Source organism: Somniosus microcephalus, chromosome 19 (assembly GCF_052327205.1).
Source record: "Somniosus microcephalus isolate GS21.2 chromosome 19, FLI_Smic_1.0, whole genome shotgun sequence".
NCBI lineage: Eukaryota > Metazoa > Chordata > Chondrichthyes > Squaliformes > Somniosidae > Somniosus > Somniosus microcephalus.
The window spans coordinates 61,398,847-61,421,226 of NC_141005.1; the positions used below are offsets into that span (position 1 = coordinate 61,398,847).

The 22,380-nt window shown below is 49.4% G+C and overlaps 1 protein-coding gene across 1 annotated transcript in view; it reads left to right on the top strand.

Moving 5' to 3' along the window:
• The window catches only part of slc2a11b (solute carrier family 2 member 11b), a 77,747-nt gene that overhangs the window by 49,385 nt on the left and 5,982 nt on the right, over positions 1 to 22,380 (top strand). The window contains exons 8-9 of the mRNA XM_085961883.1: positions 3,761 to 3,862; positions 20,997 to 21,072. Of these exons, the coding sequence (XP_085818009.1) occupies positions 3,761 to 3,862; positions 20,997 to 21,072 (178 nt within the window). The remainder of the gene's footprint in view (positions 1 to 3,760; positions 3,863 to 20,996; positions 21,073 to 22,380) is intronic.

Here is a 22,380-nt window from a genome sequence, read left to right on the forward strand (position 1 = left end):
TTTAAGAGATTTAGGAGAAACCTTTTACAGAGGGCTGTGAGTTACTGATTGAAGTAGAGACTATGCCAACATTTAAGAATAGGTTAGAAAGGTGGTTAAAGGAAAAGGGGATTAAAGAGATATGGGAACAGAGCAAGCACATGAGATGAGGAGTACTGCTCTACTTTAACAGGATGCTACCAGCCGATCTATAACATTGATTATCTGATGCCACCTTACAGACATCCCTTACGCACTAGTCTTCACCTCATGCGACCAATCTTATTGCTGAAGAAACTTGTGCACAAGTAAAAGACAGGTGACTGGAGGAGGCATCATGGGCAAGAGCTGACCTCCTACAAGGAGTAGGTGGATATCCTGTTCTCAACGTGGGACACTTTAGGAAGGATGTTGAGATGTTAGAGAGAACACAGGAGATTTACCAGAATGGGACCAGAGATGAGAGACTGAAGAAGCTGGGATTGTTCTCCTTAGAGCAGAGAAGGTTAAGGGGAGATTTAATAGAGGTGTTCAAACGTATGAGGGGTTTTGATAGAGTAGATAGGGAGAAACTGTCTCCACTGTCAGGAGGGACAGTAACCAGAGAACGCAGATTTAAGATCATTGTCAAAAGAACCAGAAAGGAGATGATGAGAATTTTTTTTTTTTTACAGAGTTATGATCTGAAATGACCCGAAAGGGTGAAGGGTGGTGGAAGCAGATTCAATAATACCTTTTCAAACGGGAAATTGGATAAATATGTGAGTGGCGGTGGGGGGGGAATTGAAGGGCTATGGGGAAAGAGCAGGAGCGTGGGACTTATTTCACAGAGCCAGCACAGGCACAATTGGCCGAATGGCCCCCTTCTGTGCTGTATGATTGTATGTATTGTATATAGTGAGATCTGTACAGGTTGCAGGTTAGTGGGTGTAGACCTAGATATTCACCATGGCATCCCCGTAAAGCTGCAGCGACTAAGTAGGCTCCTCATTCTTCACTGCCTCCTTAATCTCTAGAGGTCCTGCTCACTCATTCTTAGTTTAGGCCCTCCTTCCCCGCAGATCCATCAGGGCAATGGAAGCGGATTTTTTCCATTCATGGGATGTGAGCGTCACTGGTAACGCCAGCATTTATTGCCCATCCCTAATTATCCTTGAGAAGGTGGTGGTGAGCCGTCGCCTTGCAGTCCATGTGGTGAAGGTACTCCCACAGTGCTTTTAGGGAAGGAGTTCCAGGATTTTGACCCAGCGACGATGAAGAAACGGCGATCTATTTCAAAGTCAGGATGGTGTGTGACTTGGAAGGGAACTTGCAGGTGGTGTTCCCATGTGCTTGCTGCCCTTGTCTTTCTAGGTGGCAGAAGTCGCGGGTTTGGGCAGTGCTGTCAAAGAATCCTTGGCGAGAGGTGTTGTCAAAGAAGCCTTGGCGAGTTGCTGCAGTGCATCTTGTAGATGGTACACACTGCAGCCATGGTACGCCGGTGGTGGAGGGAGTGAATGTTTAAGGTGGCGGATGGGGTGCCAGTCAAGCGGGCTGCTTTGTCCTGGATGGTGTCGAGCTTCTTGAGTGTTGTTGGAGTTGCACTCATCCAGGCAAGTGGAGAGTATTCAATCACACTCCTTACTTGTGCCTGTAGATGGTGGAAAGGCTTTGGGAACTCAGCAGATGAGTCACTCGCCGCAGAATATCCAGCCTCTGACCTGTTCTTGTAGCCACAGTATTTATGTGACTGGTCCAGTTAAGTTTCTGGTCAATGGTGACCCCCAGATTGTTGATGTTGGGGGATTCGGTGATAGTAATCCCATTGAATGTTATGGGGAGGTTGTTAGACCCTCTCTTGTTGGAGATGGCATTGTCCGGCACTTGTGTGATGCGAATGTTACTTGCAACATACCAGCCCAAGTCTGAATGTCATCCAGGTCTTGCTGCATGTGGGCATGGAGTGCTTCATTATCTGAGGAGTTGCGAATGAAACTGAACACTGTGCAATCATTAGCATGCATCCCCACTTCTGACCTTATGTTGGAAGGAAGGTCATTGAAGCAGCTGAAGATGGTTGGGCCTAGGACACTGCCCTGAGGAACTCCTGCAGCGATGTCCTAGGGCTGAGATGATTGGCTCCAACAACCACAACCATCTTCCTTTGTGCTAGGTATGACTCCAGTCAGTGGAAAGTTTCTCCCGATTCCCATTGACTGCAATTTTATTAGGGATCCTTGATGCCACACTCGGTCAAATACTGCCTTGATGTCAAGGGCAGTCACTCTCACCTCTCCTCTAGAATTCAGCTCTTTTGTCCATGTTTGGACCAAGGCTGTAATGAGGTCGGGAGTTGAGTGGTTCTGGCAGAATCCAAAATGAGCATTGGTGAGCAGGTTATTGGTGAGTAAGTGCTGCTTGATAGCACTGTCGACGACACCTTCTATCATGTTGCTGATGATTGAGAGTAGGCTGATGGGGTGGTAATTGGCTGGATTAGATTTGTCCTGCTTTTTGTGGACAGGACATACCTGGGCATTGTTTGGTAAATACCAGTGTAGTAGCTGTACCGGAACAGCTTGGCTAGATGTGCGGCTAGTTCTGGAGCACAAGTCTTCACAACTACAGCCAGGATGTTGTCGGGACCTACAGCCTTTGCTGTATCCAGTGCGCTCAGCCATTTCTTGATATCATGTGGAGTGGAGTGAATTGAATTGGCTGAAGACAGGCTTCTGTGATGGTGGGGATGTCAGTAGGAGGCTGATATGGATCATCCAGCTTTCAGACACTTGCGGCCAGTAAACCGGTCACTTTCTCTCCAGGGTATCCAGTATCTGGCAGCTACCAGTAGACTAGCCATCCTACTGATCAATGAATACACAGATCCTGGGCTCAGTAGAATGATAATGGGTGGAATCGACTTTTATGAGGCTGCTGTTTCTGACGACAGCAACGCATGTCGGGTGTGTGACCTATCCTCTCAGGACACCACTCAAGTGGCTCGTGGAAGATGAGGCTGCCCAGACAAATGCTCGAGGTGCAGTCTGCAGTGGGTGATTCCCAGGATTAATCTGGCATAAGAGGAAAGCCACTTCAGTCCCATGAGCAGCCAACCACCTCTTAGGATACTGACCTTCGGGTTACATGTACTAGGAGAAAGAATGTAAATTCAAATACCCAGGGGATGCAAATGTGAAGAAAGAGTAGGATGGCTAAAGTTCACTTACAAAATTATTGTAATAAAAGAAAAAGTGCATTTATTTTATGCTAATTTATTAATTGATCTTGCAAAGTCTGGCAGGAGCAGAGGTGCGATGTTCTGTGAGGTAGGACATTTGTACTACATTAGTATATAAGCTTCAAGTGGCATTGATGCGCACATCACAAGAAGGCCTGAGACCCCCTCCCCCCACTCCCTCGAGAACAGTGTCACAGGCAACACTGAAAACCTGGTATAGAACGAGATGTGCATCAATTTTTAGACTTCAAAATAGAAATGCCATTCTGGCACCAATGATGAGCTAGAAAAGGCGAGTAAGTTCAAGGCGTCAGTAACGCAGGGTGCTGGCTGGGTTAAGTTATTAAGAGCCACAGTGTGTAGGAGCTGGATTAACATCAGAGATAGTCCGTAATACAGAATGCTTTAGTGATCGCGCAATTTCAATTGCATGAGATAATTCAGTATGATTTCTTTTTCAGTGGATGCTGAAGTCAGTCACTATGTGAAGCGCCATAACATTGAGAGTGTGTAAGTCTTTTTGCTATATCTGAGACAGGGCTGATGGTGTCATTGCTTCCTCAGGGCCTTATGATTGAATGTCTCGGAAGGCGAGTGCTCATCCTTGGTGGTTATTCTCTCATGGCTCTGTGGTGCGCTGTAATGACCATTACACTAACCTATCAGGTAAGATGGCTCGTTTGTCATTTATAAGCATGACCTAATATCAAGAGAAAAAGTGAAATCAGTTTGAGACTCTTAACTATTCAAGTTGATTTGGGTTCAAAACTTGGGGATACAAATTCCGCTGTGCCACACCGGGAGAGCATATCAGGAAATCACACACCCCCAGCCTGTGATTTTTGCATCCATTAAAGTCAATGGGTGGAAGTACAAAGGCCAGGAGTGCAGAGTTTTCCGATTATCTACTCTAGGAGCGAGGCAGAGGAATTTTTACCCCTCACTTGGCAGTGTCACTTCAAATGTGGCTATAGTTTTGGAAATGAAAATGTCACAATGGTATACATGCCAGCCATCAGCATTTTCAGTGACGGTCAGTGGTTCAACCCATGCGTCAGCTTGCTTCGCAAGAATAATCGGTTCGCTGGGACTGGAGGCTGCCGGTATCAACTGTACCATCCTCCCTACGTGTATGTGTTTGTACACAGTTAGACAGCCAGCCAAACTCCTTTCAATAACGATGAGTCAGGATGTAGCGTCCAAGCTCCGGTGTTTAATGATGCCACACTTGCATGAGGTCAATGAAACAATACAAATCAGTTGTATTGGGTTGGAGTAAAACTGAGAAAGAAAAAAGAAAGAAATGCACCTTGTTACATATGTGAGATATAACTAACATCTAAACGTGAATATGTAATGAAACCATTCAACTCACAGGCAATGCTTTCGAAGGCGTAACAATGTAAGATTACAGCAGATTAACTTGCAGCACACTTCATGCTGATGTGACCTCTTTGTTTGCTTATCACTGTACTACTTCCTGTTCCTGTTGAGTGACCCTACTGGCCATTACCATCTACTGCCACCTACTGGTGGCAACAAAACGTAACACCTGCAATTATAAGGCAGAACACTCCCCGCCTGGTGTCTATTGGATGCCACTGCTTATAAAACATAGAGAACTGTGGAATCAATAACACTTAGTCCTCCTTAGGTAAGAGGAGTACGACCTCTGAGATGGGTCTGAAGAACTTTTTGACCGTCCCTTGAACAGTGGCCTTCACCTCTATCTTTCGCACCCTGTCGTCTTTGCTGGGGAAGACAGAGGTGACAAGACCCATAGGCCACTCATTGCGGGATACTTGGCTTTCTTTCAGTAAGACGATGTCACCTTCTCGGAGACTCCGACGAGCCTCGTTCCACTTCCGCCGGCTTTGCAAAGTGGGAAGGTACTCGGTGTGCCAGCGGCTCCAGAACTTACTGGCCAAGGCTTGTACTCTTCTCCACTGGCTCTTCAGGAGGTCTTTGTCAGTGAAGTCTCCAGGAGGAGTGGGTACACTGCCCTTCTGTGTGAATAACATGTTTGGAGTCAAAAGGAATGGTGAATCTGGATCGGAAGAAACAGGAACACGGGGCCTCGCATTAATGATTGCTGACACTTCAGCCATGAAGGTGCACAGCACTTTGTGTGTCAGCTGAGGTGGTCTGTTCTGTCGCAACATGGAGTCCAGAATGCGCCGCGACACTCCAATCATGCGCTCCCATGCACCACCCATGTGTGAAGCATGTGGAGGATTAAATTCCCATGTGCAACCTTGCTGGCTTAGGTATGTCAGGATGCTTGGCCTTTGGTTGTGTTCATTCCCTAACTCTAGCTCTCGACAGGCTCCAATGAAATTTGTTCCACAGTCGGATCTTAACTGCTTTGCTGGCCCGCGGATGGCGAAGAATCTTCGTAATGCATTAATGCAGCTGGACGTGTCCATGGACTCGATCACTTCTATATGCACAGCTCTTGTGCTCATACAAGTGAATAGCATAGCCCAGCGTTTGCTATGAGCGGCGCCTCCTCTGGTGCGGCGAGTAGTGATAGTCCAAGGGCCAAAAACATCCAGGCCGACGTATGAAAATGGTGGCGATGAACTAAGTCATTCCGGAGGCAGATCAGCCATCTTCTGCTCCTCCGTTCTCCATCTGAGCTTTCTGCATGTGATGCATTGGTGTAAGACAGATCCAATCAACAGTTTGCCGCTGACAATCCACAAGCCGGCTGCTCGAATGGCTCCCTCAGTGAACTGGTGGCCCTGGTGTTCTATCAGTTCATGGTGGTGTCTTGTGAGCAATGTTATGATGTGGCTTTGATGTGGCAGGACAACAGGACTCCTTTCTTGCAAGCTCAATTCTGCATGCGTCAGCCGTCCTCCAATTCTGATGAGGCCGTCATTCAAAACTGGATTCAGTTTCCACAGTGAACTGGTCTTGGTAATGGTTCTTTTTTCAGCAAGTGCTCTGTACTCCTCAGAGTACGCCTGAACTTGAACTGACCTGATGATAATGTTCTCAGCTGCAGCCAACTCGTCTGGGGAACGAGGCTTCCTGCACCAGTGCCAACCTCTGCATTTGTTTGACGAGCTGCCAGGATCGGGCTTGTGAGAGCGAGCCACATGGATTAAGAAAGCTATGGCTCTAACGAGTGATCGCCAGGTTGAAAAGCGCTCAAAGCGCTCACAGGTAAGTAGGCTCTCTTGGGTGTGAGTCATTAAGCTGATCACATGAGGACGGACCTCCACATCTAGATCTGGGCTGACGAGCTTGAATGATTCTTGTGCCGTATAGTCAGCTTGGTCAGGTTTGTGTAAGAAAGCTGGCCCGGTAAACCACATTGTATTGGAGAGCTGGAAGGCAGGCACTGACCTGGTGGCGAGGTCAGCTGGATTCAGCTCTGTGGGCACATAGTGCCACTGGTCGGGGCATGTTGATTGTCTTATTCGCTGAACTCTGTTGTGTACATATATGAAGAACCTCTTTGACTCATTGGAGATGTAACCGAGCACAACTTTGCTGTCACAGTAGAATTTCACTGCATCAAGCTTGAAATCTATCTCATCCAGGATGAGATCCGCCATCTCCATCGCTAATACTGCAGCGCATAACTCCAGGCGTGGTATGGTGGGCTCTGGCTGGGGTGTCAACTTCGCCTTTCCCAGGACAAATCCCACGTTGCTTTGGCCCTCATCATCCAGGGATCTCAGGTAGGCTACCGCGCCAGTAGCTTTCTCGGACGCATCTGAGAATACACACAACTCGGTGCGTTTGGATTTGGAGTGTGTGTCTGGTGAGTAGGTGCGTGGGATATGAAGATTTTTTAGATTTTTGAGAGAATTTCTCCATGTCTCCCATTCTGTTAACCTGCCTTCGGGGAGCGGAGAGTCCCAGTCGCTCATGTCTGTGCAGAGTTCTTGTAGTAGGGCTCTTCCCTGAATAGTCACGGGCGCCACCATGCCGAGAGGGTCAAAGAGTGAGTTGACCGTTGACAGCACTCCACAGCGTGTAAATGGCTTGTCACCTGCAGACACTGCAAAGGTGAAGGTGTCAGATTCAATTTCCCAACGTAAACCAAGGCTTAGCTGGGCTGGCATGGTTTCGTCACTGAGGTCTAAGTCTTTAATGCCCTTGGCGAGATCCTCAGCTGGGAAGGCCTTCATCACTGCTACACTGTTTGAGGCAATTTTGTGCAGCCTCAGGTTGGACTGTGCTAATGAAGCTTGAGTTCGCTTCAGCAGGTTGATGGCTTCTGCTTCTGAAGGTAAGGATATGAGGCAGTCATCAACATAAAAATGTCTCTTCACAAACTGTCTTGTGTCTGTTCCATGCTCGTGTTCTCCCTCTTTGGCTGCACTTCTGAGCCCATAGATGGAGACTGCAGGGGAGGGGCTGTTACCAAAAACGTGGACCCGCATCCTGTATTCAGTGATGTCCTTTGACATGTTGTTGTCGCGATACCAGAAGAACCTCAGATAGTTCCTATGGTCCTCTCTCACCACAAAGCAATAGAACATCTGTTGGGTGTCTGCGGTTACTGCTACGAGCTCTTTCCTAAAGCGAATCAGCATGCCAAGGAGGGTGTTGTTTAGGTCTGGACCCGTGAGCAGAACGTTGTTGAGTGAGATGCCACAGTGCTGAGCGCTGGAGTCGAAAACTACTCTTATTTGACTAGGCTTCTGGGGGTGATAAACTCCAAAAATCGGGAGATACCAGCAGTCTTCTCCTTCTTTGAGTGGAGGTGCTAATTCAGCATGGTTACTCTCGAAAACCTTTTCCATGAAGGCAATGAACTGTTCCTTCATTTCGGGCTTTCTATCTAATATGCGCCGCAGTGACAGTGCCTGATCACGATTGTTAGGCAGAAGAAGTCCAAAGATGTGCGGGTTAGGTTGATTGGCCATGATCAAAATTGGCCCTTAGTGTTAGGGGGGATTAAATACGTGGGGTTACGGGGATAGGGTTTGGGTGGGATGGCTGTCGGTGTAGGGACCGGGTGCTAGGGTTTGGATGATCAGCCATGATCTCGTTGAATGGCGGAGCAGGCTCGAAGGGCCGAATGGCCTACTCCTGCTCCTATCTTCTATGTTTCTATGTTTCTATGTAAGCCGGGGTACCTTGAAGGGGAGAGACGCAACCCAGCTGTTCGCCTCATCTTTGTGAAATTCTTTCTCCATAATATTCATGAAAGCTTCGTCTTCGAAGGAGAGAGCACCTTTGTTGTCATCTTTTGTCTTTTCAAACACGGTGTGCCCCAGTTTGTCGACAGCTCTGGTGTCAGCCGAGCACCCCCATGCTGTGTGAGAGAAATCACCTTGTTGCTCCCCGCCGTAGCTCGCTCTCTCTTTCAGGTGGATGTGACTTGGGCAGGGAGTGAGGAAAGAGGGTCGTCTGCTTTCTAGCACGTTGGTCTTAAAGGTGCTTACGTTGGGCTTGTGAGCTTGGCCTAGGCACACTTCTCCCACGAGCACCCAGCCTAAGTCGAGTCTTTGGGCAAAGGGGGCATCGTGTGGTCCGTTAACTTGCTCTCTCACCTTATGCACCCTCACCACATCTCTCCCGAGCAGGAGGAGAATCTGGGCCTTTGGATCCAATGCTGGGATGCGTGATGCTATGGGCTTTAGGTGGGCATGGTGAAGTGCTGTCTCAGGCATTGGTATCTCCGATCGGTTGTTCATGATTTCACTGCACTCTATCAGTGGCGGTAAGTCTATGCTCACCCCTTCACTCACTGCCTCGGCACAGAACCCATCTGCTTTCCTTCCTGCCATCTCCAAGAGTCCGGCACAGGTTCTCAGTGAGTAAGGGGCTGGGCTACTCTCGACGCCAAATATGTCAAAAAAGTCTGACCGTGCGAGTGACCGGTTACTTTGGTCATCGAGTATTGCGTACATGTTAACTGAGTGGTCGCGCTGTCCTTGTGGGTAGACTCTTACAAGGCATATTTTGGAACACGATCGTCCTGTGAGGCCTTGGCCACACACCTCAGTGCATATGGAGCTCACCGTTGGTGCAGTGGTAAGGGTTCCCTTTCTCTCGTCTCCGGGCTCAGAGTCTTTGATGGTTGGCTTTTCCATTGTGGGGGTAGGACCTGGGTGCATAGCTGTGCTGTGGCGGTCACTCTCACACTCCCTGCATCTCAACGCTATCCTACAGTCTCTTGCAGTGTGGGAAACGGAGGCGCAACACCTAAAACATATCCCATTATTATCTTTGAGGTAGGCTCTGCGTTCATCTATGGTCTTGTTTCTGAAGCCTCTACATTTTGCGAGCGGATGAGGCTTATGATGGACGGGGCAGTGTTTTCCGGGATCGTCTTCATTCTTTGCTGCATCTATGCTGATGTCGGTCTTTGCAGTGACATCCGTCTTATGCACAGATATAGGCATTCTTGTGCCTACGTACTTTGACATGGGCTTCTCATACTTTGAGGGTCCACTACAGTAGCTGGACAGGGCAAAGCTTGGATCATTTCTAATTCTGGCCTCTCTGCAGATAAAGTTCACAAAGAAGGAAAATGGGGGAAACCACATGTGGTTGTCTTCTTTGAATTTTGAGCCTACGTTGATCCATTTTTCTTGGAGAGGGTGGGGCAACTTCTCCACTATTGGGTTGATGCCGCGAGCAGTATCTAAATAGGAGAGCCCAGGTAAGTATCCGTCTGTTTTGGCTGCCAGTAACTCCATTAAAAGGTCTCCGAGTTCTCTAAGCTTAAGGTAGTCTCTGTTACCGATTTTAGGAAAGTTTTCCAGCTTACTGAAGAGGGCTTTCTCTATCACCTCAGGAGCACAGTAACACTCCCTGAGTCTTGCCCAGACCATTCTAAGGGCTGTGCTTGGGTCATTTGTGTACACAAACCGGATCCTACGGGCATGTTCTGACGATTCTTTGCCCAGCCATGATGACAATAAATCCAACTCCTCACTAGCACTCAGGCTCAAGCCGCCAGTGGCATTAAGGAAGGATGACTACCATGCTCTAAAACTCTCTGGCTTGTCGTCAAATTTTGTGAGACCTGTGATTACAAGTTCTCTACGTGCCAAATATTGGGCAATCCCTGTCATATTAGGGGTTTGTGCATGGGTTGCCAGAGTATGATCGCATCGGAAGGGCTGCGATTGGATGGGAGACTGCCATGCTGGGTGACCTGTTCTAGCCTTTGAAAAGGGTTCTTTTTTGATGTGTGGAATTTTGGCATGAGTACCTTCCAAGTGGTTGGGAGCGGCGGATTGAGGCGCAGGTTTCTTCGGGAGCGCTGCAAACTCTCCTTCGTGTGACCAGTCATCAATAACAAGGAAGGGGTCGTCATCAGTGTAGCGTGAATGATTCACCTGAGTGACCTCATGTTGGGCTGGTGATGGCGATTCCGTGTTCTCGTGCAATGGTTCAAAGTTTGGGAAGGAGGAGATGTCTGTGCGTATCCTAGCCTGCTCCTGGACATAGTCGCTTGTCCGCCTCTCAGTGCTTTGAGGTGATGCAGGACGAGCAATGCTGCGGTGCTCTCCCACCTCTGCTTCTAGTGCCGCTTCCCATATCTCTGCCTCAGCAGTAGCGGCAGCTGCTTCTTTCTCAATGTGTAGTGCCTCCAGCATGGCGTCCAATGTAGCAACCTTCTCTTTCTTCACAGCCAGTTCCTTTTTAGCAAAGGTCACGCGAGCCCAGGCTCTAGCTGCTGCTACACTGGCTGTTGATGATCTAGATGAGCGTGTACTTCTTGAGCTGGTCACAGATCTCTGCTCGTCTTGGTAGCTCTTGCCGTCCATGGCTGCACCGTGCTGCACTGCGAATGTTGCTTGTTGTGCCAGCTGATGACGTGCCTTTTTACTGTACCGTCCTCCCTACGTGTATGTGTCTGTACGCAGTTAGACAGCCAGCCAAACTCCTTTCAATAACGACATGGGAGTCAGGATGTAGCGTCCAAGCTCCGGTGTTTAATGATGCCACACTTGCATGAGGTCAATGAAACAATACAAATCAGTTGTATTGGGTTGGAGTAAAACTGAGAAAGAAAAAAGAAAGAAATGCACCTTGTTACATATGTGAGATATAACTAACATCTAAACGTGAATATGTAATGAAACCATTCAACTCACAGGCAATGCTTTCGAAGGCGTAACAATATAAGATTACAGCAGATTAACTTGCAGCACACTTCATGCTGATGTGACCTCTTTGTTTGCTTATCACTATACTACTTCCTGTTCCTGTTGAGTGACCCTACTGGCCATTACCATCTACTTCCACCTACTGGTGGCAACAAAACATAACACCTGCAATTATAAGGCAGAACATCAACCAATCAGCTAATTTGGAAGTTGGGACTGGAGGCTTTAAGAGCCAATCAATCTGATACTCTTCCACTGTGGGTTACACATCAATTTATGGCAGAAGCGTTTTAAGACAAGCTGATGGTTTCTGAGAGCCACAGTTCCAGGTGTATTTATTTCGCGTTTTCTTCAAAGAAGTCGGCTCTGAATTTCCGCCGGAGTTTTCCATTCCCTGCCATAACTTTGGCGGGAGATCGGTGGAACCCCTGGTGCAATGGCATAAGCAGCTGGAAATAGTGATTTCAGATGAGCCGTTAAACTGACGCCCTGTCTGCCTGTTCAGGTGGACGAGAAAGATCCCATTGCAATATTCACAGAAGAGCAGGAGAGTTCTCCTGGTGTTCTGGCCAACCTTTATCCCTCAACCAAGACCACCGAAACAAAATAACTGCTCATTTACTTTGCTGTTTGTGGGGCCGCCTTGTGTGCAAACTGGCTGCTGCATTTGCCCACACAATAACGACTTGCATTTATATAGCATCTTTAATGTAGTAAAGTGTCCCAAGGTGCTTCACAACCGTGACTATGGGGGGGGGGCAGGGGGTGTGGGTGAGGGTGGAGTGCTGATGAGTTTTTGTTGCGTTTGCAAAGATAATCCAGAGGCCGTTTGCAGAGCTCAGTTCATGTTGCTTTTAATGGCTGATCCAAACACACTCTCCCAGGCAAAAGCAATCGAATACCTATATCCAATGTCAGACACAATACAACGATAATAGCACTATCAAACTCCATGTGCTCAGGCCAAGTCAATCGAGTACCTATCACCAATGTCAGATATAACATTTCCTCCCCCCTCACAGAATTTCAAACATGAAATGTAGCGACAAAGTCCTGTAGGCGGCCAGGGCGAGAATGTGTACGAACAGGCCAAGGTGCGGACTGATGAAGAGCAGGCCGAGGTGGGGACTGGTGAGGAGCAGGCTGAGGCACAATATCTGCTTGAGGGTTGGCTGGCTGAGCCACATGTGCATCCCGCCACTCTGGGGGTACGGCTTGGGGATTAGATCCATATAATCCCGCATCAGGGGGTGCTGGCACCGTCCGAAGGCGGCTGGCATGCCACCGAGAGCCGTCAGTGAGGCAGAAAGTGGCTGGTCCAAGTTGGCGGCTGATTTGGAGAGGGGAGGACCAGAATGAGGCCATCTTATTGTTTCGGTGAGGCCTGCAGACTCTGACCCAATCGGAGACTGAGATGTTGGGCGCCTTGGCCCTCTTCGACTGTTCGAAGCGGAGTTTCATCTTCTCCTGCTGTCTAGCGACTGTGGCTTGAGCCCGTGGAGCAGGGCTCTGAGCTAGCGAGGGGCGGAGCCTGCCAAGGGGCAGCATGAGCTCATGGCCTAGCATGAGGGATGCAGGTGAGACCCCTGTAGTGGAATGCTGGGAGGCTCTGTAATGCAGCAGTGTGTGCAGGAGGGCCTTGTCAAACGCACACCCCTGGGATAGGTGTGCTCTGAGGCCATTTTTCAGTGTCTGGTTAAAACGCTCCACCCCCCCCATTTGACTCGGGGTGGTAGTACGTATGTGATGGATGCCCTTGCTCTCAAGGTAAGAGGAGAGTTCCGAAGAGACCATTTGGGGCCCATTGTCTGTGGTGATGGCCTTTGGATGCCCCCAGCGGGAGAAGAGGGATTCAAGGATATTGATGATGACCCGATAGGTGACGGAGCCCACGGCAGTGACCTCTGGCCATTTTGAGTGCAGGTCATAGGTCACCACTAGGAACCGTTGATGGTGGGGGACACCATGGATCTCCCCGCAGACGTCCAACTGCAGGTGCTCCCAAGGCTGAGAGGGCCAGGCAAGAGGTTGCAGGGGTGGAGGAGCTTGGTTGCCAGTCTTGCCACTTACAAGGCAGGCTGCACAGTCCTTGACCAGGGCCTCGATTTCCCTGTCGATACCCGGCCACCACACTAGGTCTCGGCATCGTTGTTTGAGCTTCACTATGCCCAAGTGGCCCTCGTGTGCCATAGATAAAACACGTGCACGAAGGGCACTTGGGACCACAGTGCAGAGCCCATGTGCAACACAGGAGTCATTCCAGCAGGAGAGCTCCTCTTTAACTCTGGAGTAGGCAGACAGTTCCTCAGGCACCTTGTGAGGCCAGCCATCTCTGATGAAGGTGCACAGCTGGGAGAGGGCTGGATCCTGTTCAGAGGCCTCTTTGAGCTCCTAGAGAGAGACTGTGGTTTGGAGAGGCGTGTGCAGCATCTGGACGATATCCTGTTCCACATGTTCAGACCCGACGAGTGGGGCTGGGGCAGAGACAGTGCGGGAGAGCAGATCTGCAACAACATTGTCACGTCCTGGTGTGAACTGGAGACTGAAATTGTATTGGCGGAGGTGGTCAGACCAGCGGTGTAGACGCAGTGGTCTGTGGCCCGTGCCGGATGTCGACAGCAGGGCAGTGAGAGCCTGGTGATCGGTTCGCAGGGTGAAGGCACGGCCATACGTGTACAGGTACCACTGCTCACATGCCCAGATGCACGTCAGCGCCTCACGCTCACCTACTGAGTACTTCTGTTCAGTGGGGCTAAGGGCTCGGGAGGCAAAGGCGATTGGTTTCTCCACTCCATTTTGTATCTGCGATAACACTGCCCCCACAGCTGCAGCGGACGCATCGCAGGTGACGAGGGTGGGGCTGGCGACATCAAAGTGAGCCAACACTGGAGGCGACGTGAGCTGCGATTTGAGGAGGCGAACAGCTTCCTTACAGGCTTGTGACCACACCCAGGGCTCATCCTTTCGCAGGAGCTGGCGCAGTGGGGCTGTGGTGGCTGAGTACTGGGGCAAAAACTTCAGGTAGTACCCAGTCATGCCAAGGAAGGAGGCAACCTGTGCTGCAGAGCTGGGTTCTGGGATGCTGTGAATGGCATCCACGTTTGCCTGGAGTGGGGGTATACCATCAGCCAACAACCGAAACCCCACAAATTCGATCTCTAAAACAGCAAAGACACACTTTTCGCCATTCAGTGTGAGCTTGTGTTTTGCTAGAGCTGTGAAAACTCTGTGAAGGCGTACGTCGTGAGTGGAGGTCGAGGGCCCATGCACGACGATGTCATCCAGGTAGATGGCCACCCCAGGAATGCCCGCGAACACAGAGGACATCACCTTTTGGAAGCAGCTGGGTGCAGAGCTAAGTCCAAATGGCATCCTGGTGTACCGAAAGACGCCAGCATGTGTCACAAAAGCAGTGAGGTCCCTGCTGCTGGGGTGGAGGGGAACCTGGAGATAGCCCTGTCGAAGGTCCAGTTTCGAGAACAGGATGGAACCATAGAACTGCGCTGTGAGTTCCTCTGACGTGGGCAGTGGATATTTGTCAGGGATTACAGCCTTATTCACTGCTCGAAGATCGATACAGATGCGTAGACTACCTGACTTTTTCGTTGCGACCACCAGGTTGGAGACCCATGGGGAGGCATCAACTGGTTCGATGATGCCAGCTTCCAGTAGCTGCTTTAGTTCAGCTGTGACCCCGTCACGGAGAGCAAGCGGGATGCAGCGTAGTGGCTGAATGACAGGGGTAATGGTGGAGTCAACCATGGGCTGGTGGGTGAAGGCAGTCAGGCAGCCCAGACCCTCGAAGAGTGCTGGCCATGTTTGGCACCACGGGTGAGGCGACGTGCAGAATCGCAGACCCGCTGGTGTCCAAGAGAGAAAAACCCAGGTCAGTGAAAAGATCCAGTCCCATCAGGTTAGCTCCTTGGCGTGCCACATGAAAACAAAAATCTGGCAAAACTTTTGTTCCATAGCGTACAGTGAGGTTGACTGAGCCCACTAGTCCAATTTTCGCATTACCATACCCGCAAAGGGCAGTGGAGGGCGCAGAGAGTGGCAGAGAGCTGAAAAAACGCTTGAATGTGTCCACATTCAGCAGTGAGACGCTGGCGCCGGTATCCAACAACAGAGGGATGCACACATCATTCAGGTTAATTGTGCATGACTTGAAAGCCACTACTGGCCCAGAGCTCACGTTGTGAATTATAGTGCTTGAGGACTGAGAGTGTTCATTTGTAGCAACCGGGGCAGAGCGGCAGACATTGGCAAAGTGATTTTGTTTTCCACAATTGCGACAGGCTTGGCCACGCGCGGGGCAATTCTGTGCTCTGGTAGCATGTGAACGAGATCCAGTTTCCACACTGTTGCCGCGGTAGCGCGCATTGTTGCCATCGCGTGAGCATTACCGTGTCAGGGCTGTCGGGGCCGAGGGCGCCGTCACTGGGCGTGTGTGCTAGTTTCGCTGCACATTCGGCTGCAGACTCCACTTGAAAAGCAATGTTAACTGCCTGTGATAACAACAGATCGTCGGACTCGAGTAACAGTCTTTCATGCACTCTCACGTTGTTGGTGTGCTCTATTAGTTGGTCACGCACCATCTCGTCTTGTAGTGCACCGAACTTGCACGAGCTAGCTAACCCCCTCAAATCCGCCACGTATTGATGCACAGACTCGCCGGGAAGTTGGTGATGCTGTCGAAAAATGACTCGCCACAGGAGGGCACTTTGTGGGGCAGAGAAGTGTGTGCTTAACAGAGCCACAGCCACATCATATGTTTGAATTGAGTCTGCTGTGCCTAATGTCCCAAGAACACGCTGGCCCTCCGCTCCCAAGCAATGGGATAACAGTGCCTTTTTCCGTGCTTTACTCACATTTTCTAGTCCGAGAGCGGTGAGGTAGGTTTCAAAGGACTGTAACCAGCGAACCCATGGGATTGGGGGCTCACCGGGTAGTGCGAGGAAGGGAGGAGATGGTGGAAGAGAGATTTCAGCCATCCTCGTCGCCAAGTGTTGCATTTGCAAAGATAATCCAGAGGCCGTATGCAGAGCTCAGTTCATGTTGCTTTTAATGGCTGATCCAAACACATTCTCCCAGGCAAAAGCAATCGAATACCTATATCCAATGTCAGACACAATACAACGATAACAGCACTATCAAACTCCATGTGCTCAGGCCAAGGCAATCGAGTACCTATCACCAATGTCAGACATAACAGTTTTATTTATTTAAAAAGTTACACTAGCTTTTATGACAGTGGGAGAAGGCAGAGAAGGCCCAAAGCTTCCTTGCAGGGCCCCGGGGAAGCACTCCTGCACACAAGGATTCCGTATAAAAAAATAATTTTCCAAACTTGCCTTGGCCTCTTCCTATTCTGCAGACTTCTGCCATGGTGGGGGGTGCATGACTAGAATTTGTGCTTATTCCTGCCCCCTACCCATGACTGTCTATCGATTCAGATAATGAGTCGCATTCATAAAATTTACCCTAGGGGAAAAATTCCCTAGCTTATTGCTGCCCGTTAGTGTGGCGCAATGTGAAGAAAGCGGCAGCAGCTAGTGGCAGGTCCCGCGGCGTCCTCCATTTTCATGGTCCCAGTAGTGCTGCCGGTAATTAGCAGTGCCCGGAAAAGAAAAATGGCACTGTGGTGATGGCATGCCGACTTAACATCACCACGGTGAACTTCGACCCTAGCGTTGAGTTCAGCGCTGGGTCCTTAGCACGCCAGATAAACCCAGCATGCAAACAGATTGACAGAGGTGCTGTCAGCACCTCTTAAAGGGACACACACATCTTTCAGGTAAGTTTGCATTTAAGCTTTTGGACTGGGGTTTTTTAAATTTTATTGAAGTAGTGGCTTGCTGCAATACATGTTAAAAATGTTTTGTGTGTGTAGGGAGTGCTGCTGGATGCTTGCAAGGCCTCGGGTGGTAAAGGAAGGCCTTTGAGAAGACAGAAATAGCTGCAACTATTCAGCAGGTCAGGCAATATCAGTGGAGAGAGAAACAGGATTCACGTCTCTGGTCGAGATGCTGCCTGACCTGCTGAGTTTTTCCAGCATTGTATGCTGTCAGTTCAGGTTTACAGCATCCACTCGCAGAGGGAAGAGGAGGAAGCCAAAGGAAGGATACAACCCAGACAGCCCCTTTCTGGCCGGGATATCCGGGATGGAATCATCCGCCTATGGTCCCAGTGAACACAACCCCAATTCTTCTTTCAACATTAGCCCCACACCTTGCCTTCCCTCTGTTACTGACCATCCTAGCGTCCTCTTGGCCACAATGCTGAATTAAAAGCCACCACAAAGCAAACTTTCCAATTCAACTTTATATATCTGTCCATCCAATATGACATCAAGGAAACAACTCATCACCCTTGTGCATTCCCTTAGTGACTGTCTTGTGTGTGCCTTTGCCTATCCTAGTGATGTCATGCAGTGCTATCCCAGTGGCTGCAGCATGGCTGGTGGAAGGCTGCTGACTTTCAGTAGGGGACACTGCAGATGGCCTTGCTGGTTGATCTTGAGGAGCTGGGAGTGTAAAATCGAGTGACTGTGTTTCTTCTTCACTTTCCTCTCCCTCTTCTTGGCATCACGTTTAAACCAAACAACTTGTACAATGGCATCTGCTACCAGACCCTTTAAATTCTTTTCAACAGGTAGATTGATGATGCAGGTAATTCACTTCCTGTGGAGAATGGGAGAGGAGAATGGAAACATGGTGCATGGGCATCAGAGAATGTGCATAATGGGAGCAGAGAAATACTCCCAGCTGATTGAACGTTATCGACCAGTATTCTGATTAACTGCGTGCGCACAATGAAAGAGTGACTACATTGATGTCCACTTTCAATCTAATTTAAGTTATGTCCTTGGCTTTTGAAGATGCATTCATAATAATAATAATAATAATTCAACTTTATTGTCATTGCACAAGTACATGAACAACGAAATGTGATCTTGCAAGCTCCCATAACTGGGAGAAGCAAAGCCGCTGCGTGCCGCCATTCCATTTCCACCATTCCTCCTGTCCGACAATCTTCAGCCCAACGCCCGGGCCTGCTCACCAGCCGCTCCTCCTTCCGTGACCTTCTCACCAACCGCCCCTCCTCGGGGCTCCTTCCGTGACCTTCTGCACCTGGTCTTCCCTGATGGTCACCCCTCCAGGTACTAACCAGGCCTGGCTCTGTTTAGCTTCCAAGCCTTGCCAGTGACCCTGTCCCTAGTCCCTTGACCTTGACCAGCAGTCTGAGGTCATGAAGCTTCTTTGGGCACTGGAGCCAGGTGGTGGGGGGCGACACTGCTGGCAGTGATGGCCTCGGTGATGTGGTCCCACATCATTCTTTCTGTAGGGCCTCCTGGCCCCTGTGGGTAGAGGACAGCAGTATTGACCCCCTGCACAAAGCTGGAGTGCTGCGTGCGGGACTCTGGGTGCTCCTTCCCTGGCTTGCTGAGTCATTTGTGTTAGTGCTGAAGCACTTTTCCCATTTTTTTAGGTTTGGAAGGGAATTCTGCTTTAAGTGCTGTGGACTCCTATTTGGGACTTTTTAATGTTAATTTTTTTTTTGAAAGGCAGTTAGGGCTGATAAATGCATATTTTCACTTGATTTTAATTATTAGTTCTGAACACATTGCCCGTTTAATTCGTAGCCCCTTTAATTGCCCACAATTCATTGCGAGCTCCACAGCCTCGCTCCCAGAGGCTGTAAGAAGCTGCAACGCCGCTCCTGGATGAGAACTTATGGTCGGATGCCCGCACTAATTCCACCAGGAGGTTGTTTTAGTTTTTTTATTCATTTATGGGATGTGGGCGTCGCTGGCAAGGCCAGCATTTATTGCCCCATCCCTAACTGCCCTTGAGAAGGTGGTGGTGAGCTGCCTTCTTGAACCACTGCAGTCCGTGATGGTGAAGGTACTCCCACAGTGCTGTTAGGGAGGGAGTTCCAGGATTTTGACCCAGCGACGATGAAGGATCGGCGATATACTTCCAGGTCACTGTAAGTTAGTGTTGGGCTAAAAATCTGTAGCCCCCCAGCACGAATTTTTGCCCAGTAGTGCTGCGGCTATTTTCAGAGGCCGTAAACCCGAGGCACAGGCAGGGTTTTGTCAATGTCCAATTTCTAGGCCCCTGTGTGTTATCTCAAAGTGGTGAGAAAAAATATTTGGACAGCGGCCACTTTGTTTTTTTTCTCTCTGTCTCTCTCGTGGTAAAATGTCACACATTGGCTGCTATACCAGTTACAATGGAGGTGGGGAAAACACGGAATTAAGGAGAGTAGGGAGAGGAAACACTGACAATAAATAGCCTCCAGCAGCAGGTATACTGCCTTATCAATTAAAAACAATACTGATCTTTGCCTAATAAAGAAATTGGCCTAGAAATTGAGTGGGGTTAGCGCCCAATTAGCGGCGCTGGAGGGCATTGCGCTGGAATTATAGCCGTTTCTGAAATTGACTTGGGCCTTACCATCGGCGTTAGCCGGTAGCGCTGCGCTGGCACCGATGACGTCATCGGTGTGCGCAGCGTCCCGGTTGCCGTGGTAACCCGGCCCCAAGCCCAAATTCAGTTGCGCCCGCCTCGCCCATGGCAGGCGCAACCAACGATTGTGGAAAGGGTTCTTACACGCCTTTGCGCCGGCGCATAAAGGTGGAGCGGCGGCCGGCCGCGTTCCCGGCGGCCGCCTGCCCGCACCTCCCTTCCCGGACTCCTGCATCACCCCCCCCGCGGCCCTGATGTGTGTGTGCTGCGAGTCCGGCACTTCCCCGAGGTGCCGGGCTCAGATGTCGGGGGAATCCGCCGGTCAGTTGTCGGCTGCAGGCAGCTCCTCCTTAACAGAAGGAGGAGGCCTGCAGTTCCCCAGCCTGCCACACCGCATCGGGTGCCACAGCGGGGGATTAGCGCCGGAAAACCCAATTGAACGCCCGTTTTGAGGCGTTAAAACCCTCCTTTAGCGCCCGCCGCCGTCTGGGCCCGGCGCAACCGAATTTTCGTCGGGCGCTGCCGCATTAACGCTGGCGCAAAATTTCTGGCGCTACAGCCCTGGCGAACCCACAACCCAATTTCTAGGCCATTATCTTTCACACTTTAGAAACTTTAAGGTGGATAACGATCTTGCCATTTTTTATAAAGGTAATTATATCACTTGTCATAATTTAGCAATACAATTTCAGTCTTTTCACAGCTGAAATCACCACATTCTAAACGATCATTCGCGAAGGACACTGTATAAAGCGCATTTACTTAACTTGCAATCTGTACTCTGACATCTTGTGGGGAAAAATAAAAATTCCTCTTCAATTGTGAGATGTAATGAATGATGATAAAATATTGTGCAGGGTTTGATTTCAGGTTGCTTCACTGTCATCGATGAGCTTATTCCTTGACTGTTGCTCTCCAGGGTTGAGTTACATCCAGTATTCATCGAGCAAATAACAGCAACTGTAAAGGTCACGTTGCCCGGCCCTCTACAACATGATCAGACATTTCCTGTACTGTGCGCATTATTGCTGCATTGCTCCCATTATATTTTTTGCTCTTTTTCATTTTTTGCTCTTTTTCCTCTGCTCTTACAAAGGGCCATTGTCCTCCAGTAGCACGTCCATAAATTGGTGAGCTCAAAAATTAATGCCCATATATACTTACCCTTAAATGTGTGGAAATGCAGTGACTCCCCAGTGACACATTCTGTAACCTGCTGTCCTTTGGCTTTTATGTTTGCAGGCTTCCTATTTCTGGGTGCCCTACATCACCATGAGCTGTTTGTTTGCTTTTATTCTGAGCTTCGGGCTGGGACCAGGTGGGTATATTTATAATAACCCGCAGATTAATAAGTGTTCACAAACACAGCTCCAGCAGTCCTGATGACACCTTCCTTTTGCTCCAAGGCTGCTGGATCGACAAACTCATATTCTGAATCAATTCACTCTCCATATCTGGCACCCAGAAGGAGCACTGTCCCGCAGGTAACTCTGCAGTCTGTTGGATGTTGTGTTCGGTTGTTGCAGTGATGTATTCGGAGACACAGGGACATCTCTAAAATTTGTTTTAATTTAAGGTACGGTGAAAACATTTTTTTAAACCGCACTTCAAATGGCCCACGCCGCATTTTCAGGCCAAGCGGTTCCAGAAAGGTAAGGGCTCCTCAAGCAGCAGAGCCCATGACCCACAGTCAGCAGGGTAATGCACTCGGCGCTGAACTCCCAATCCTGCAGGAGCAGAAGTTTAGGGTTAGAAGCAGCATCAGGAATTATTGAATTGAATGTAAATTGGTCCCACTCCGGATTCCCCATGCAGCTCTTGGCTCACTGAGCACCTGTCTATAATGGGCACTGGAACCTGTTCATTGAACAACTCCACCATTTAAAGCTAAGTTGCCATATCTGTGAGACTTGGAGGTAATTTTAACAACTCGCCTGGCCAGAAACCCACTGGATCGGGTGGAACATCGATTTTTACACCCCGACTCCATCCTGACTTCAGCCAAGTGCAAAACTGGATGGGGTGTAAAACCAGCATTGCACCCGATCCCGTGAGTTTGCCAATGGGCGGGTTAGGCTAAAATCGCCCACTTGCAGTCTGACGGCTCTTTTTGACTTGACAAATAGAATTGTTCTTTATATTACTAACACATTTATTTTTCCTGCTGCTCGCTGCTGTTTTCCTTCAATTATGCATTCCTAATTGGTGCACACCTCCCACAGCTACCTTCCTGCTGCCACCATTTTCTCTACGGAGCTGCAAGCATAGTGCTCAGCATAGGCATTCCACCGGGCATGCCAATGGATCTGGAGGAAAGAGAAGTGACCGAGGCTGGCGGACGATTCAGAGAAGATTCACCAGGATGTTACCTGGGATGGAGCGCCTCAGCTATGAAGAAAGACTAAACAGGCTGGGGTTGTTTTCCTTGGAGCAAAGAAGGCTGAGGGGGGACCTGATAGAGGTGTACAAAATGATGAGGGGTATAGATAGGGTAGATAAAGAGGAACTTTTCCCCTTAGTAAGGGGGTCAATAACAAGGGGGCATAGATTCAAGGTAAGGGGCAGGAGGTTTAGAGGGGATTTGAGGAGGAACTTTTTCACCCAGAGGGTGGTTGGAATCTGGAAC